This window comes from Magnolia sinica, chromosome 8, assembly GCF_029962835.1.
Source record: "Magnolia sinica isolate HGM2019 chromosome 8, MsV1, whole genome shotgun sequence".
Taxonomy (NCBI): Eukaryota; Viridiplantae; Streptophyta; class Magnoliopsida; order Magnoliales; family Magnoliaceae; genus Magnolia; species Magnolia sinica.
This window is the reverse complement of record NC_080580.1, coordinates 29,412,191-29,431,393: the sequence shown is the minus strand read 5'-3', so window position 1 is coordinate 29,431,393 and position 19,203 is coordinate 29,412,191. Positions and strand designations below refer to the sequence as shown.

Here is a 19,203-nt window from a genome sequence, read left to right as displayed (position 1 = left end):
GAGGACTGTGAATTGGCCCAAGCACGGTTTCTTTCTTGCTTAATAACTCCTCTCATGCCCATTCATATGACATGGTTGAATTGTTCTAAATGACTAAACTGTGTGTAATTCACTACCGCTAATATATGGTAGAGATGTAGCACTGAATAAAAAAATGGGGTAGACAGAAATGCATCTTTTATTTTTTTTAAAGGTGAACAGAAATGCATCCATTATCATCCACCAATAATAAATAATACAAAGAATAACATACAATGAAAGAGATGAGATGAAAACTACAAAGAATCGACTTTGGCGTACAGAGCTCAAAAGTTGGCATGCACCATCTACTGTCCATGGACATCGAGTGGGAATGTTAAGTCTCAACATGCACTTCAACATAGGATTTCAGATCCCATCTTGAAACTGTGATGGGATTCCCACAATCCCACCACTGCCCAAGTGCTCAACCCCACACAGAATAAGAGATTAGTGTCAAGTTATTCTCATTGTACACAGTCTACACCATGGATTGACGACTTATCCAAGTTGGATGCAACTCATCCAAGCCAATTTGGACTCAGTCAAATCGAAGCTGATTCGGCACCATGATCAGCATTGAAAATACGCATGACTTGACCCAACTAAGACGAGTTGCTCCTGACTTGGCTGAGTCGTGACTCAAGTCAAGATCGAACGAGCCAGTCTAAGTCATTAAATTAAACTTTTCCCAATAAAAATATTATCGCAAAAGAATTTATAATAAAAATATCATAATAGAAATGAATGTTCAAAATCAAAGCAAGAAATACTCCAACCCAAATTCAAGGGGAGCGACCCAACGTGTGTTTGCCACGAGATACAAAACCATACCAACTCATAGATAAAACATGGAGAAATTTACCACTATGGACCCCACCTTTTATCCACAAGATACAAAATCAACTTGAAAATTGCAATGTAGGCCGAGTCATTGCAAAACCCGGCTTAGTTATGTATGTCATTTACATCTTATTCTAAATTGTCATTGAAAAGGCGTGAGTGTGTGTAAAAAAAATGAATACTCCAAGTAACAGTGGGCCTACAAGATTTCTCTATAATATAATTCTCTTTTGCATTTGTTCTTCCAGAAATACTGTTGTGAAATTGATTAAGCAATTTATTGCTCTGTTTTTTCTTCCTCTGTAAAGTGGAACTTAATTCCTTTCAAGACGGGATGTATAATCCACCTTTTTTCTTAAAGCATAACTTTACTTCCTTTCAAGATGGAAAGTATAATCCACCATGATGTATGTGCCTTATATCCATACTGTCCATACATTTTGAAAGCTCATTTTAGCACATAATCCTGAAAATGAAGTAGATCCAAAACCAGGTGATCACACCACATGAAACAATGGCAATTAAACACCCACCATTAAAACCATCATGGAGGCCACCAGGTTTATTTTCCATCCAACGTGTTGCTAAGGTTATCAGACGTTGATGAAAGATAAAATTAAATATCAACTTGATCCAAAACTTGTGTGGCCCATGAAAGGTTTTTAATGGTCAATGACCATGGTTTCTTGTGGTGTGGTCCACCAGAAATTTATATTTGTTTAAGTTTTGGGATAGTTCCTTAGTCAAAATGGATGTACAGCGTGGATGTAAGGTACATACATCAAGGTGGGCCCCATACTCAAGGATCCACAAACCTTGTTGGAAATGGAAATCCTAGTTCACTTTTGATGGACCCATCAATTTGTCAAGGATTCCATACAAGGACGAGTGATGAATACTCCAACTATATATGGGCCTACATGCAAATGTGATACACAACCTTATTGTAAATGGAAATCCTAGTTCACTTTTGATGGACCCATCTTTAATAATTTGAACTTAGGACGACTGATGAATACTCCAAGCAACTGTGGGCCTACATGCAAATGTGATACACAACCATATTGGAAATGGAAATCCCAGTTCACTTTTGATGGACCCATCAATTTGTTAAGGATTCCATATAAGGACGAGTGATGAATACTCCAACTAACTGTGGGCCTACATGCAAATGTGATACACAACCTTCTTGTAAATGAAAATCCCAGTTCACTTTTGATGGACCCATCTTTAACAAACTGAACTTAGCCAACAAACAAACATTAGCCACATGATGGACAATAAAATTGATGGTGGGCTCCACATGATAGGCGGTGGATATTGAAGATGGCCCCACATGATAGGAAATAAAATTGATGGTGGGCTCCACATGATTGACGAGCAACATCAAATGTGGGCCTTATATTATGGACAATGCACATCAGAGGTTAGCCCCTAATGATGAATGACCCGCATCCAAAGTACCCGCATGATGGATGGCCCACATTAGAGGTGGGGCCCACACAATGAACAATTCACGTCAAAGGTTGGCCCCACATGATGGACGATAGATGTGAGGGAAGTAAACCAAGCAAATTTGAGGAATAAATACTTATAATGTTGGAAACCAAATATTCTTATGCACTTTTTGGCTGATAAGTATATTATCTGTGAAATATACTTGTTTGCTAAATGAGTAAAAATTAAGATAAGATACTTGTAGCATAAGTATCTCTATGATGCGGAGCAGGTCATAGACACTTTCATGATAGAGATGGACCAGAGAAGGCCTGATCAGAGATGGAAATTAATCAAACCGTCAGAACCTTAAAACAATCGTATCTCACAAACTATAATGAATTTTTTGACGTATCATCTATGATTTTGGGGTAAGAGAAGCTACTTTAGCCAACCAATCCGCTTCGTTGGGTTGCCCATGCAGGATTTGCAAGATTCCATTAGATCGACGGTTAAAAGTCCAATTTATTTTGGTTTTACTATAAATCGTAAGTTTTAATTCGATCATAACTTTTGATCCTTTGAGTTGTAGGAGTCGTGCCCAATATGAAAAGGGCTTTAAAAAAAAATAGGAGAATAACATGGTTAGGCCAAACTGAACACTTGCTATTTTTGGCTGAAAACCATGAAGTCTAATAAGAATGATGACTGTCTATAAATAGTAAGTTTACTATTTATAGTAAGTCATGTTTTTTGGGAGTTTGAGTTAGAATTAGAGTCTAAATCTTCATCCTAGGTTTGAGCTCATTTTTTAAAGTTTGTATATTCATTTTATTTTATTTTATCATCATTCAATTTATTTTTAAATTTATTAGAAATTATTTTTATTTTATCCCTCGTAGATTCGAGGAAACTCTGTGACGAATCCAAAGAGCTCCGTGGATTTGGAGTAGTTATCCCTACGGAAGACGATGATCCACCTTATCATGTTCTTCCCTGCATCAGCCAATAAGGTAGTCCCATGGTAAGGGTAACACCCACTAAGTTGTTATCCCAGTAACACCTAATCCGCTCGCATTTCTTCCCCAGCGCAGAACTTCCTCTTGCAAAAAGTTTGAAAACAAAAATGGTTAGTGTTACTTTTGATTGGAGACATGTAGCCTTTTCTTTTTTTAATTAATTAATTATTTTATATTTGGATTCAATAGACTATCGAGTCCCCTTCTTCCACATCTCTTTTTAACAAACACCTTTCTTTCTTTCTTTCTTTTAAAATAAGAAAACCAATTCCACTAATGACCGAAAGAAACTCAAAAACAACGCTGCTGTTTCACTGATCCAAAATCGAGAGAGAGAGAGAGAGAGAGAGAGAGAGAGAGAGAGAGAGAGAGAGAGAGAGAGAGAGAGAGAGAGAATTATTATTTTTTAATTAATTAATTATTTTATATTTGGATTCAATAGACCATCGAGTCCCCTTCTTCCACATCTACCGAAAGAAACTCAATACTAAAAGCTGAGGTCCCTTGGGAGACGGCAACAAGCAAAATTCGAGAGAGAGAGAGAGAGAGAGTTAACATATTTCATAAAAAGGACCAAATATTAAACTTTTAGGATCTCCCAATCTTGATTTTTAGTTTTCGGGGGCATATTTGTAACTTCTGAGATTGGAACACTTTTTCTAAAAGATTGAGCTTTTAGAGGATGACATATCAATGTATATCAAGGGACCTTAGCACTCTAACATACATTATATACAACATTGTTAAAAGAAGTGTTCTTGCTTTGTCAAGGTTGGATGATTGACTCCGATGATCACATTTTCCTAATGTTCTTCAACCAAATGAATTCACATTTGGTTTAAAATAAGGTCAGAAATATCTATTTATGTATGGCTTTCGTTATATGAAAGAATGCTTCCATTTTTAACAACACAAACTAGTAAAAGACTGAAAAATATTTGCATCATACAAGTGCTGCAGTACCCTAAAAAAATAAGGCTCCAAAGAACTGAAGATGTTACATCTAGACAATATTGGAGCACATCAACTCAAGAACCTACATTCCTAAGGATAGCAAATAAAGTTACCTATAGCAAGAAACCAATGTGGGACTAAACCGAGGACACATTAACTAGCACTTACATCGACGGACCTAGAGAGAAGTATGCTAATTGACTCTTTTTTTGACTTGAAAAAAATTGTTTAATCTGACTTGGAAACTACCATTTTTTCCCAAGCAATTATTAGATCTTCTAGGAGCTAGACCAAATGGATTGTGCGTGGTGGGGAATAAGATGATTTCTGATCATCAAGTACCATAGCAAGATACTCGCAACAAACATCTGATATCCTCTTTTATTCCTCTATTTGTTGAAACAAGGAGAAACAAGTTTTTAAATGTTCGGGGCATCGACCATCTTTGGTGGATGTGAATTCTTTGGCATGCAGTGTTGATGCTTGGAATGATTTATCCACCATCTTTGGTGGATGTGAATTCTTTGGTATGCAATATTATTGGTGCTTGGAATGATTTATGAGAAATTATGTTTGAAGCATCATGTCACCATAAGCATTGCATGGAACAATCTTTTCAACGAGGTATTTCTCTTTTGCATTTGTTCTTCCAAAAAGATGCTGTGAAATTGTTTAGACAATTCATTTCCGTTTTTTGTTTTTCCCCCCTTATAGTCGACCTTTTTCTTTTATCCGTGAACTTTATTTCCTTTCAAGATGGGGAGTATAATCCCCCATGGTTTATGTGCCCACTGTACTGTTTATTTGACATCCATTCTGTTGATTATGTCGTACAGGCTTGGATGAAGGGAAAAAACAAAGATCAGCTTGATTCAAAACTTTTATGGCCCAAAAAGTTTTTAATCGTCTACGTTCAATCAACACTTTTTCTTTTAATATGGTCCACTTGAGATTGGGATATACCTCTTTTTTGAGCTCATAACAGAAATTTATCTAGAAAAATAGATGGACAGCATGGATGAAACACATACATCAAGGTGGGGCCCGCAAAGGATGGGGTAGCCAAACTGTTTCCATGAAAAATAATAGATATAAAGATCAAGTGGACCACGTTGCAAATAGCAGCAGAGGATTGACCGTTTACCAATGAAATCGTTTTGGGGTCACTGAAGTTTTGGAGCAATATGATATTTGTTTTCCACTTCATCCAGGTCTGTGTGATTATATGAAGAGATTGAATAGGAAATAAACTTTATGGTGGGCCCTATGAATGTTTAATGGTGAGAAATACTGTCTCCACTGCTATTTATGGTGTGGTCCACTTGAGATCTAAATATGATTTATTTTTGAGCTCATACTCTAAAATTATCTTGCCAAATGAATGAAGGGTGTGGATATAATGAATACATCATTATGGGGGCTATGTAATTTTGATCTCCTTTGACCCGTTTGTACAGCCGAGAGCTCGAGGAGCATCAGCGCTCATCTTGGCATCGACAAGTACACACACCAGATGGGCCGGTGGTGTGTGGTACACCAGCCAATCCACGTCCACCCCGTCCACCTCGTCCAATATTGGAGGCCATGGGGCCAAAAATGAAACAGCTCCAAGACTTAAGTGATATAAGGCTGTTATCTTAAAATGGAGGCACGCACAAGCCTCAAGTGAACCACATGATAAAATGTAGTGGGGATTGAACTCTTATCATTGAAAATTTCCTAAGGCGCTTCCACCTCGTCCATTGGTTTTTTAAGCTAAGACTCAAGTGAACCACATGATAAAATGTAGTGGGGATTGAACTCTTATCATTGAAAATTTCCTAAGGCCAACATTGATGTTTATTTTCCATCCAACCCGTTGGTAAGTTCACCTCGACATGGATGAAGGGAAAACATAAATATCAGCTTGATTCAAAACTTTTATGGCCCTTAAAAAGCTTTCAATCCCAACTTCTTCTTGTGGTGTGGTCCGTTGAAGCCTTCAATCTACCTCCTTTTTTGAGTCATAGCATAAAATAATATTTTAAAATGGATGGACGGCTTAGATAAAATATATAATTACAGTGAGCCCCACATAGCCCCTGACAAGACGGACAGTCTCTCTCTAGGTCCTGGTGGGGTACTACCCAATGGGCGCGGCCCTTTTGGACCTGGACAACCCACAAAAATCATCCATCATTGCTGGTTACTAGACTCCTCATCTCGAATCCACTCTATATATTTGTCTCCTCTCACTTTGGCTTTCCTGCATTCACAAACACTATAATGGAGTTCCCTCCTATGAGCCTATGGGCATTTTGGTCATTTCTCCTTCTCACTTCCATTCACCTTCAATGCTTCTTCGGATCTGACGCTCACTTCTCCAACGAAACTGATCGCGTTGCTCTGCTCCACTTGAAACACCTGATAACCGACGATCCTCTCCGTTCCTTGAGCTCTTGGAATCATACTCTCCACTTCTGTAACTGGCAAGGAGTTACATGCGGTGGTCACCGCCATCCTCAAAGGGTCACCGCCTTGAACCTCACTGGCCATAACTTGGTGGGGCCCATATCTCCCTTCATAGGGAATCTCACCTTCCTCAGGATAATCAATCTCTCAGCCAACAACTTCCACGACACGATTCCTGAAGAGATTGGCCGTTTGTTCCGCTTGCAGTATCTCAATCTGGACAATAACACATTCAGCGGAGAGATTCCAGCAAATCTGACCCACTGTTCGGACCTCCAATTCCTTTTTCTTTACCGAAATCAGCTGGCTGGGAGGATTCCGACTGAGCTTGGCTCTCTGACCAAGCTCACCAGATTGACCCTCGGTCACAACAATCTTACAGGAAGCATCCCACCTTCACTTGGAAACCTTTCGTCTCTCACTTTCCTTTTTCTCTCAGATAAACAGTCTGGAGGGCAGAATCCCGGGTGAGTTCAGCCGGCTGGTAAGCTTAAAGTTGCTTGCAATTGCTTCCAATAAACTGTCAGGTAGGATTCCTCCCTCGCTGTACAATCTGTCCTCCATTAAGTATTTGGACGTGGGAGACAACAGATTGCATGGAAATCTTCCGCCTAACTTAGGCCTCACTCTTCCTAATCTCCGAAGGCTATATGCCGCATCAAACCAATTCACAGGACCGATACCAGTTTCATTATCCAATGCTTCGGGACTTGTAGATATTGAACTTTGTAAGAATAGTTTTAGTGGATCTGTGCCTCTGAATTTTGGAAGCCTCAAGGGTCTCTCCCGATTACGTTTGTGGGGCAATGAACTTGGAATTGGGAAAGCAAGTGACTTGAGTTTTCTTATTTCTTTAAACAATTGCAGTAGTTTACGAGTGCTGCAGCTAGGCATAAATAATCTCAGTGGTGCGTTGCCTGACTCCATGGCTAATCTTTCGACCCAACTCACATGGTTAACTTTGGGAAATAACAGGATATTCGGAAGCATCCCATCTGGTATTCAGAATCTTATCGGCTTAACAGTACTGGCAATGAGGAATAACTTTCTGACAGGTACAATTCCCATTGGTGTTGGCAAGCTTAACAAGGTGGAGGTACTTTACTTGGATGGAAATGAATTATCTGGGCATATTCCGTCTTCTTTGGGAAACATCTCCCGATTGTACGGACTTTATTTAGCTCGAAACAAGCTAACTGGGAGGGTGCCTTCAAGTCTTGGAAATTGTACATACATGCAGTTCATATACCTCGGTAATAATAATCTTAGTGGTAGCTTACCCAAACAACTTTTCAGCTTTCCCTCTTTAATTGTACTCCAGCTCACAAACAACTCTTTTACCGATAATCTGCCATTGGAAGTCGGTTACTTGAAAACTCTCTCGTTCTTGTATGTTTCAAATAACGATTTATCAGGCGAAATTCCAGTCTCGCTAGGCAATTGTTTAAGCCTTGAGTATCTCAGGTTGGATGGGAACTTCTTTCAAGGTCCAATTCCATCAACATTTACTACTCTAAGAGGCCTTCAATCCCTGGATCTTTCATGCAACAACTTGTCTGGAAAGATTCCACGGTACCTGGAGAACCTTTCTGCCTTGCAGTATCTAAATCTATCTTTCAATAATTTCGAGGGTGAATTACCAAAACAAGGGGTCTTTAGAAATGCTAGTGAAGTTTCAGTACTCAGAAATAGTAAGCTTTGTGGTGGTATTCCACAATTGCAATTGCCTCCATGCTCTGGCCAATCTTCCAAGAAACAGGGGATGTCTCGTGCTTCAGAAGTAAAATTCTCCATAATTGGTGTTGTCCTGTGTCTTCTTTCATTATCTTGTTTCATTACCATTCTTTATCGGGTCAGAAAGTCGAGAAAGAAACCTTCTGCTTTGCCTTCTGCCCAGGATCCTTTTGTCAATGTGTCTTATGCGGAGATCTTTAAAGCAACAGATGGGTTCTCTTCTGCTAATTTGGTCAGCACCGGAAGTTTTGGTGCTGTATATAAAGGGTTTCTAGATTGTGTTGGAACTATGGTGGCAATGAAGGTCTTCAACCTTCAACGACAAGGAGCTCTGGGGAGCTTTATGGCCGAATGTGAAGCTTTGAGAAACATTAGGCATCGGAATCTTGTTAAGATCTTAACTTGTTGCTCAAGCATTGATTTTAAAGGCAATGATTTTAAAGCTCTAGTTTATGAGTACATGGCAAATGGAAGTCTAGAGAAGTGGTTGCACAGAGATGGTCATGATCAGCTGAAAAGGAACTTGAAGTTTACTCAAAGGCTAAACATAGCTATAGATGTGGCTTCTGCATTGGATTATCTGCATAATCATTGTCAAACGTCACTCGTACATCGAGATTTAAAATCGAGCAATATTCTTCTTGATGATGACATGACTGCTCGTGTGGGTGATTTCGGGCTAGCCAGGTTCTTATCTGAAGTTGCGCACACTGGTTCGATTGGAATGAAGGGATCTATTGGGTACATCCCTCCAGGTAACAATATTTTATCTATTTCCTTACGCACACATGCACATACATACACTCTGTTTGCTTGTTGGAGACCCAATGTGCAATCAAAGTAGGGTGGGCTCAGGTGGGCCTCACCATGGTGTGTACGGAAAATCAACTTCAACCAATAGATGTCTGACCATGTTAAGCCAAAGACTCAACAATCAGAATGGTCTATGATTTAGGTGGGCTGTACCAAAGAAAACATTTGGGGAGAGGGATGCTTGATTGTGACATGGCCCACTGTGAAATCCACTCTAACTATTAGATGTGTCCTCCTGAGTTAGGTCTAAGGAAAAAAAAAATTCAAATTGACCTGTGGTTCAAGTAGGCCACACCCAAAGAAAAAGTTGGGAGAGATTCCACCTTTGATTTTTACAAGGCCCATTATGATGATATGAAATCCCTTTTAATCATTAGATGGCAAATTAAAATTGGGCCTGTAGACCAAAATATAGGCCCATCTGTGATTTAGGTGAGCAATGCAAAGGCAAAATAGTTTGGAGCATGGGTGTTGCACAGTAAGCTGATTTTTGGACCTTGGGCCTAAAATGAGGTGACCCACCTAATGGTCAAGTGGATTTCACATAAACATAATGATAAGGCCCACCGGAGCTACCAACTCCTTTGCTACGTCGGACCATCACTCTCTCTCTCTAAACCACGGATATATTTCACCCGGTAGATAACTTCCAACCTTTCATGTTCTTGCAACATCCAATCCGTGCAATAGGTTAGTCCCATCACCGAGTGTTTCCTGCTGAAAAAAAATAAGCTACATCTACTAATTGAGCAGGTCTGTTTATCAATGGCGATATATATATAATTTTCTAGATATGACCCACTTAATGAATGTATGGAGGTGATTTTTGCACCAAGTCATCATCATGGGTGGGCCCAACCTATTGGAACGGTTGGACGTCTCATTCACTTAAGAGGTTGAAGTTATTCGTTGGGGAGAGCATAACTTGTGCTCCAACCGGATGGACTTCGAAACTTGTTCTGTCTCTACACGCCTCAAAAGGTGAGAGGACACTTGAAGACAACCGTGCACAAAAGTAAGGCTGGTGCACTCATTGGGTTAGTTTGACTTCTGCATATTTCGGAAGCATTTCACACTGCTCACAGCTTACAAACCATGTTAGCACTATTTTGCCTGTGGAGTTAATTAAACTTCTTATATCTAATAGGTAGGAAACTACAATAAGGCTTCAATAAGCATAGATATCAATTAACATAGTGTGTGTGTATATAACCAATGGTGATGTTAGACAAGCCACAGTCCTATTGTGAGTCATACCATCGGCTCTGTTCCTTAATTTCGATGGTTCAGGTTGCCTGATGAGTGGACCATCCTAGTTTTTATCTAAGGAAGGTCATCTTTACAGTGCATCTCTCACCCATTACACTGCTTGGATTTTCTACATAAATTAATGACACGGACAAAGAAAAATGTTGCATGTAAACACATGCTTAGAACGTCAAATTTCTCAATTTAAAATTGTCCGGGTTATTAGATGGATGGTTTCTCTTTGTGGCACATGTACCACAATAGCACACATGCTATCATGGCACACAGTCATAAAATCCTAGCCAACCATGAGCTGCGGCCATTTCAAACATGTACCGGGATGAAATTATGCTTCCAGGTTGAATAGGAAGACCTTTGATCAACCCTTGTACCTTGAACATGAAACACTAGTGTTTTTATAAGCTTCCAAATTTCCCCATACTTGTGGCTGATTAAAGGAAATTCTTACGGTATTGTCTCATATTTTTATTAGTGGGTCCTACTTATTGAATGGCTTAGATTTTTATCTACCCCATGTATGATTGAGGCCTGTTCTTTAGGTGGGCTCTAGCAAATGTTTTGCCTTGGCCTGATCGTTCCTGTGATCAAGTAGGCCACTCTTGTACATTGAATATGGAACACTTATAAAACTTCTAATTGTCTTTTTTTGGGAGCATTTAATTGTCTTTTTTTGGGGGCATCCAATATTCATGGTGGGATTACCTGAATTGATGGGTGAGATGTCATACAAACACCATAATGGGCCCCACACACAACCTAGTTAGATGTACAACTATATATGTGAACATAAATTTTCTATGAAAACCTGCTCTAACTAGAACTCATGCAAACCTTTTGAGAACATGTATGTGATGTGTGCACAAAATCCAATCCATCCAGTAGTTGAGTCACCGATCGAAACTCCTAGGGCCAAAAAACAGGTGGACTACAAAAAAGAGGGAGGGGATGCCCCACCCTGGATTTTTACTGGCCGGTGCCCACCTGAGTTGGAAAATAGCGTGTTTTTCTGCTTTTGCCCAACCCTTCATCTAAGCTAAATGAAGGTTTATAGCCTGGATTGTGTGGAATGAGGTTTGCTAAGCTACAGGTGCGTATGGGAGCCTATAACACACCATATGCATGTGTAAAAGTGGTACATGAGTGCAATCTAATCCATGAATAGAGTGGGCACAGTCAAGTACTTGACCAAGACTAGATTCGAGCCTGACCGAAGCCTAAATCAAAATGAAGGTACAAGGACCTGATGGCCACCTGAACCCAATTTTATCTTGATCTAGGTAAAAAAAAATAACCTCATATATGAACCACTCGCGTCATGTGCGGTGAGAATCAAACTTGTTGGCATCAAAATCTCATTGATTTTAAAGATCTAGTTATGCCAAGCACTAGTCACTTGCCCCCCACATGAATCACACCATAATAGGGTATAAAGAAATCTTTTTTGCTAATGTCCTTAATTAAGATTTGTGTTGAGATGAATAACACCATAATAAGGTATAAAGGATTCTTTTTTGATAATATCTTTAGTTAAGATATGCGTTGCATAAAAATCACAACAATAACTCATGTGCTCACTTGATGGTAGAGGTGTTGAGTTCTTTCATTTGAGTAGTAGAGCCTTGTTCAATGTAGAACATTCTTGCAGGAACTTACAGGCACACTATTGATGTTAGAAATTTGGATACTTAGAATAACAAAAACGCCGATTACTTGTTCAAATAGAATATTCTTGTTCTCTCTCTCTCTCTCTCTCTCTCTCTCTCTCTCTCTCTCTCTCTCTCTCTCAAAATTCAACCTTTGATATTATTTATATCTGAATGGCCACTTACATTCCAATATGACATGTATAAATTATACAGTATGCGATGGGCAATAAAGCATCTACACAAGGAGATGTTTACAGCTATGGAATCCTTCTACTGGAGATGATCACCGGAAAGGGGCCAACTGATGACATGTTTAAGGACAATCTAAGCCTTCATCATTTTGCTAAGTTGGCTTTGCCTAAACAAGTAATGGAGATTGTTGAGCCACAACTGCTCGTAGAAGAAGCTGAAGTTACTCAGCACAATGAAAACCATGTCAATAGAAGAAATAGAATGCATGGCTGCTTGATTTCAATGGTCAAAATTGGTGTGTTGTGCTCTGTCGAATCTCCAAGAGAACGGATGTGGATGAGAGACGTTGTTGCAGAAATGCATGCAATCAAGGACTTGTATCTTGGGACCGGTATTCACCAAGACAAACAAGTTAGGTCGCAAATATTAGATGAAGGTTCATCTTACCTTAGTCATTATTAAGTTATTATTGATAGTTATGTTGAGAAAGATTTCAATTTTTTATTTTTTTTTGGTTTGAATACTTTTCTAAACAACCTCTTGATATATTTAGCCTTGGCATAAGAGTGTGCTTGTATTGATAGTGATTATATGAGAAGATGTGCTTCTTTTTCTTTGTTTTATCATGTGTTGGGGAAGGGAGATTGTATCATGAATTTAATAAGAAAAACACATCATATTATTATTATAAGAATGCTATTGGGTTGCAAAGATGTTTAATAACTAATAGAGCTGGGCATGGGATGAGTCAACTCGATAGACTTGACTCGTCCGACTCATTCAAATCCAACTCGACCCAAACCGAGTAGGTGAGTCAAACCGAGTCGAGTTCGGGTCACCTAGTAACTCGACTCAACTCGACCCGAAACGACTCAGTACCAACTTAGCTCGATCAGAAACCCAACTTGACCAGAGTTCGGGTCATATATATCTATATATATATATAACCTAAATCTAATCAAACTTACTCATCGCACCCAACTTGACAGCCACCCAACTTTTCAAATAAACTAATCAATGTGAGTTTACATTGGGGAAGACTTATATTTTCTGATTTTCATCTATTATTGTGAAATAGATCATGCTAAGGTACTATAATTTGGGAGTTATATGAAATTGGGATCGAGTAGGATTGAATGATAAATTAGAATGGGTCGAGTGCTGGTATTTGGCCCAGGCTGGCTCGGATGCATCCGGGTTGGCTATGGTCGTCTGGGCTGGCTCTGGTGCAACCGGGCTAGATCGAGCTAAATCATTTCTAAATCCTAAACCCTCAACCTAAACCCTAAACCCAAACTCTAAACCCTAAACCCTACAAAATGGTCAAGTTGACCCGACTCAGTCATAACGGGTCAAACTCGATTCAGGTTACTTTGGGCTAGACCCAGACTCGGATCGGTTCAGGCATGCTGGACTCTGTACCGAGTCAGATCGAATTTGAGTCAGGTCTATTTCAATCTCGGGTCGGTTCAGATCGACCCTGACTGGGGCCAACTCGACTCGATGCCCAATTCTAATCACAAATATATTTTATGCAAAAGTTTTAAAATGATATTTCAATCTTGAGGAATTAGTTTAGCTACTGAACTACCAACTTCCAACTTGATATTAGTATGATGAAGCATTCATCCAATAATTCCCATTATGTTTTTGGCAGAAAAAGAAAGATAGAAAGAAAAGCAAAGGAAAAAAAAAAAAACTTGTATGATCCAATGAACATTCAACTGATGAAGTTCTTTTGCCTGATGAATGTGAATCATTGCTCCATTTTCAAATGTATGTTGATTCACCACTAACAAGATGATTAGAATTATCAAACCATGGGAGTCTTTGATGTAATGAATGGCACATATAGACTGCGCATACCAATAAGTGCAATTACAACTACCTCTCCATCTGGAATCATGGATTGATAGCGGCTTGAGAGGAATTCACTTCTTTTGTTGAAAGAAATATCAGCAGAGGTTTGCAAGGGAGGATTAGTACGGAATGGTGTCAGAAAGCACAGGTTTACTGGGCCCACGCGCAAATAGATCCTTGTCCATTGCATGAAATCACACATTCCACATTAGTGTAGAGTATGTGCGACATCTGAGCCTTATGACAGCTGAGCCATAGTTCTTAGTTCTTGTGACTCAAAACAAGGCCGTTTCACTCAGGTGAGCGAAAATGTGCAAGAAAAATGAGTGGCCTAAACAATGTTAGAAGTTTTTTTTTTTTTCTAAAGAAGAGAATTGATTAAAATAAGAGAGGTCATACACTAGAAGTAATTTTAGAAGGTCAACAGACGGATTTATAAGCCAATAACGTCCAAACTTCATGCCTACACAATGGTGAGTTTGCATCTTAGACCCTTGCATTGTATTGGCATGCGTGCATGCATGTAGATGGCAAGGCTCCAAATGCATTTGGGCAGGGCATTTGCAAATCTTGGAAAGCAACCTGAGAAGAAATTCCCAGATTTTTAATCAGTTGATGAAATTATTTATGAGATTGGATCTTAAAAATCAAGCCGTTCCACATTCAAGTAGGCTACCCCGCACAAAAGCAATAGAGAATTGCTTGTTTTACAAAACACTTAACAGGGAGTGAAATGGATCTCAAAAGTTGTGACCACGCATATGATAAAATCTTGGATCTCATCCTAATAAATTCCGGATGTCCCAACCATCAGTAAATGGAATTTTGATAGAACATTTTAGCGATTTACATTCAACTAAGAAATCAATGGTTTTGAGTCATCATTTAGCATGGCCAATCTAAAAATCTATGAATGTCGGGTGAAGTCATCTGATCATCTCTTCTAGCAGCCCTATTGGTCAACGAAAATTGACTAGCCTCACTCATAATACTTTTATTTATTTTTTCCTTTTCTTTTCTAAGGTTTGCTGGAAAATATCCATACATGTGCAATAGCATGCATTTGTGCTCTAGCAGTTGAATCAGATTCTAAAATATCAAGCTGTTTCGGGCTATATTGTTTGTGGGTGATACTGATACATATGGTGTGATTTACCAGATTTAGACTACTTTAAATCTTGGTATGGCGTTATTTTCAATAGCATGCAATGACAATGGTCAGATCAAAGGTTAGTTTAGGTTAGGATTTTGAATGGTCAGGCTGGTCATATTCAAAATTTTGGTTTTTCTAGGACTGGTCTGATCAACGCATTGCTACCTCTAATTTTCAATGGCCCAAAATGTTTGATTGTGGGCCTTATCGTGGCTAGAGGATAACTAAACATACTCCCCAAAATGTTTCAAATTGTTGATTTTTCTAGGTCCAGGCCCAGCCTATAGCTAGTCTTAATTTTAAAAGACCCAATTTTTTTTTTATGGTGAGCCTTACCATGTATAGAGGATTCTCAACAGTACTCCCAAATTGAAATGTTTGACATCCTAGATTATTCAGAAGTTAAAGAGACTGGATATGTTCAAAGAAAAAGAGTTAAAGGTCATATTATTAGAGTAACCATAATTTATTCCAAGTGAATTGATAGCCAAAACCAATTATGAACATCAGAACTAATGATGAGAATAACAAGCCAAAGAAATAGAAGAACTTGTGTGTCATTCATAGCCACTGCAAGAAGACATAGCCATTATTTTAGCAAATAGACTATGAAATGTCTGTGGAACTTGATAGATGATCGACATCAGTTATTTAAGGGTTTGTGCATCTAAGAGCACTCAAGATATGAAATGCATCAATGCGCCTACATCAACCTTAGGTTATATGCCTATTTGTAACATTTCAAATTTTCACGGCCAGAGTTTATACTTGTGACCGAGAAAATCAGGTGTTAATAATTGAATGAATTGGATGATTTAAAAATTGCACCATATTTTTTTTTCCATTCACATCTAGCTATATTTATGAAGGTAACCATTCACGAGAATAAAATTGACTATATTTATTATTTCATTAGAGTAAAAGAATTCAACAAATTATCAAATTCTCTCTTAATGGGAGTTTATCACATTATCGAGTTCGCAGCGGAAATATAAATAAAATTAAGTCGTAAAACTATCGTCTTATTCATTCAGTAAAATCTTTCATGGAGGGATGGTTCTTTGGGTTTTCAATCTATACATCACCTGCATCATCTGTACGGTTGAAAATGGTCAATGCTCTACTTATAGTGATGGTTATCCTTTAAGATTAACAATAATTCAAAGGATTCATAAAAGCATTGCCAGGGTTCTGATACGTCCTGTACTCCACCACTATGAGAGGTATCAGTATGTGCAACCAATATATATATCAATGCATGTCTAGCAAAGTGTATGCGGCTCATTATACATAGTGATCATCACAATGTGGAATGCACTTTTTAGGAAACTCGACTCGTCCCGCATCCCATAACTATGAAGATTCACCGGCGTGTCACTATCCAAAAAAACAGGACAGCCGCAGGCTAAAAACCGTCGGCATTGACCTTCTCTAACAGCTTTTAGCCGTCAGGCGGGCCGTCTACACTTCCAAAACTAGCTATACCCATTTCTCCAAAGCCCCAAACCAACCAACCTATTTGAAAAGGCAAGTCTACACAAGAAACGGAAGACTAACTAGCATATACTATTGAAAGATGGCATCCATATGTACCACTGCTGGTTCAAACAAAAAGAATGACATTTCTTTCATTTGATGCTCAAATGATGCATCAAACAAAATAGGAGAGTGGAGCCGTACTCTGATTGGTCACCAACACTTTTAAGAGTACCCCATGGAACACGTGTCATTGCAACCATTTCAGTATCAAATTTAGTTTATAGCCCATGTACTAATGGAATCAATGCTTTTGTGATCATCACTAAGAACTTATCCTGCAGAATTACATAGAAATTTCATGCCCGTGAATTGAAGAACTTGTGCAAACCAACATGAGGTGGCGATCCTCCCATTATGAGATGGTTAATTACCTGCACTTCTGACATATCAATCTTCTCTGCAAAATGAGAATCAATCATTTTTGAAACATTTTCGGCCAACTCACCAGCCTGTTAAGAGAAAAAAAAAAAAAGAATCAGTAAACCAAATAACGACCATTAATAGGGCTGCTTTCAAACACTAATTTGCTGAGGAAAAGAAACTCAAGGACTCAATTGGATTCACTGTAAACGAACTCCGGGGCACAGCATTCTCTAGATGCATGATCTTGCATTTGGAACTACCAATCAGGCAGCCAAACTGGTTACATGTTGTGCTTCTAAAGGCACACACTGCTGAAAGTACCATGCAAGTAGACAAGGGGAGGTTTTCAGATTATGTTACTTGCAGAAACTAACCTTCACCCATTTTGCTGTGGATCCTATCTGCAAGCATGAGGAAATGAACACCATGAGGAGAAATCCATAGAATGGAAGCACAACTCAACATGACAAACCAAATGTTAAGGGAAAATTTTAGCAGAGAGTCTTGTTGCTTACCATTAGTGGTGGCAGGCTGAAATAGAATATCATTAGTATCCACATAATAAGTACCAGACAGCCATTGATGCAGGTTCCATTAGTATCCACTTATAAGTACCATAGGCCAGTCAATTGGCACATATCAGGAGACAATGGTTTCAGACGATCTTGGAGATGGGTGCTATCTCAGATGGGCCAGGGCCCAACCATAAGCTGTGGTATATTGTCAGGAAGTTCCACCCATGTGCTGACTTGCACTCATCCACCTTGGGAGTTGATGTATATTGTCAGCCCCAGCCCCTCCTCAGGCTTCCACATGTGTGGACATGGCAAACATATGAGATAAACAAGACCTCCAGGTGAACACACCTGATTTATATTGTATTAAGTACCGCCAATTGGCCAGTTCAACTCATGTTCGTTCACCATGCATAATCCCATGAGGCCCATAAGCAGAGATGCTCAGTTGAGTGAAGCATGGATGGGATGGGTCTGTTCCGCCCATGGAAAATACAATCACTTCTAAACACAATAAATTACTTCAAACAATAGAACCATCACATCATATATTTAGCTATCTTGAATAACTATAAATAAAACATAGCTGAATCCAAGATTATTAGAAACGCTATTTAACTTGAGTTTGGTTCAATAATTTAGTCAGGCCTCGATTACCATACATGCTAAAGTAAACTATCAACTATCAAGTATTTGCTATAACTGGATCCAATGGTATAAAAAAAACCCACGGATGTAGTATATGATGTATAGCAACAAAGTGTATGGTGCCATTTATACCTAAAAATACAGTTTTATTATCCAATCTTACGTCGCCACAATATGTAATTTTTTATTCAGTTAAAGAATTGTTCAGCATAGTGTCATCATGAAGAAAAAATGTAAAGCGAGCAAGGTGGAGTTCCTAATGTTCTGAGAATTGAAGTTCGAAGTTACAACTTACTTTGAAATTAAGCTTGAACAGGAAAGCACCAAAAAGACAACAGATTATTAAGGGAATAGAATGAACAGCTTTTATCACATATGAATGCAAAGCTGCCAATGCATCTGTGAATAAGCATAGCTCTTACTACTAGTATCCAATTATTGTACAAGACGCTGATTACAATTGTTGCATGTTGGAGTATGTATATGTATGGAATAACACACCAGATGCCTAAAGATTATAAAAACAATTAACCTTTGTTCTTTAGAATCAAAAGGGTAGGAACAAAGAAGAGTATCCTTAGAGACCTTACCGCAAATTTCAAAAGAAGACGTGATTTGCCAACACCGGAGTCTCCAATACGCAAGAGCTTGAACAAATAGTCACTGCAATAGAGAAGGCCCATTAGATGCTTTTCTCCATAACTTATAACCAAGTTGCAACAAAATAAAATATACATATGGTAATCAAT

The 19,203-nt window shown here is 38.7% G+C and overlaps 1 protein-coding gene and 1 long non-coding RNA gene across 3 annotated transcripts in view; one reads left to right on the top strand and one right to left on the bottom strand.

The window, feature by feature from the left end:
* Positions 1-6,536: 6,536 nt before the first annotated feature.
* LOC131254194 (putative receptor-like protein kinase At3g47110) overlaps positions 6,537-19,203 on the top strand; it is a 32,908-nt gene continuing 20,241 nt past the window's right edge. Inside the window, exons 1-2 of the mRNA XM_058255194.1 lie at positions 6,537-7,189; positions 7,254-9,211. Of these exons, the coding sequence (XP_058111177.1) occupies positions 6,537-7,189; positions 7,254-9,211 (2,611 nt within the window). The remainder of the gene's footprint in view (positions 7,190-7,253; positions 9,212-19,203) is intronic.
* Positions 16,266-18,304, bottom strand: LOC131253169 (uncharacterized). Of its 2 annotated transcripts, none has more exons than XR_009174977.1 (3): positions 17,666-18,304; positions 17,300-17,377; positions 16,266-16,474 (listed from the first exon to the last, which is right to left on the bottom strand). It is a non-coding gene; the product is annotated as an uncharacterized LOC131253169 (long non-coding RNA). The 2 variants fall into 2 exon arrangements; XR_009174976.1 differs by lacking the exon at positions 17,666-18,304 and adding an exon at positions 17,504-17,659.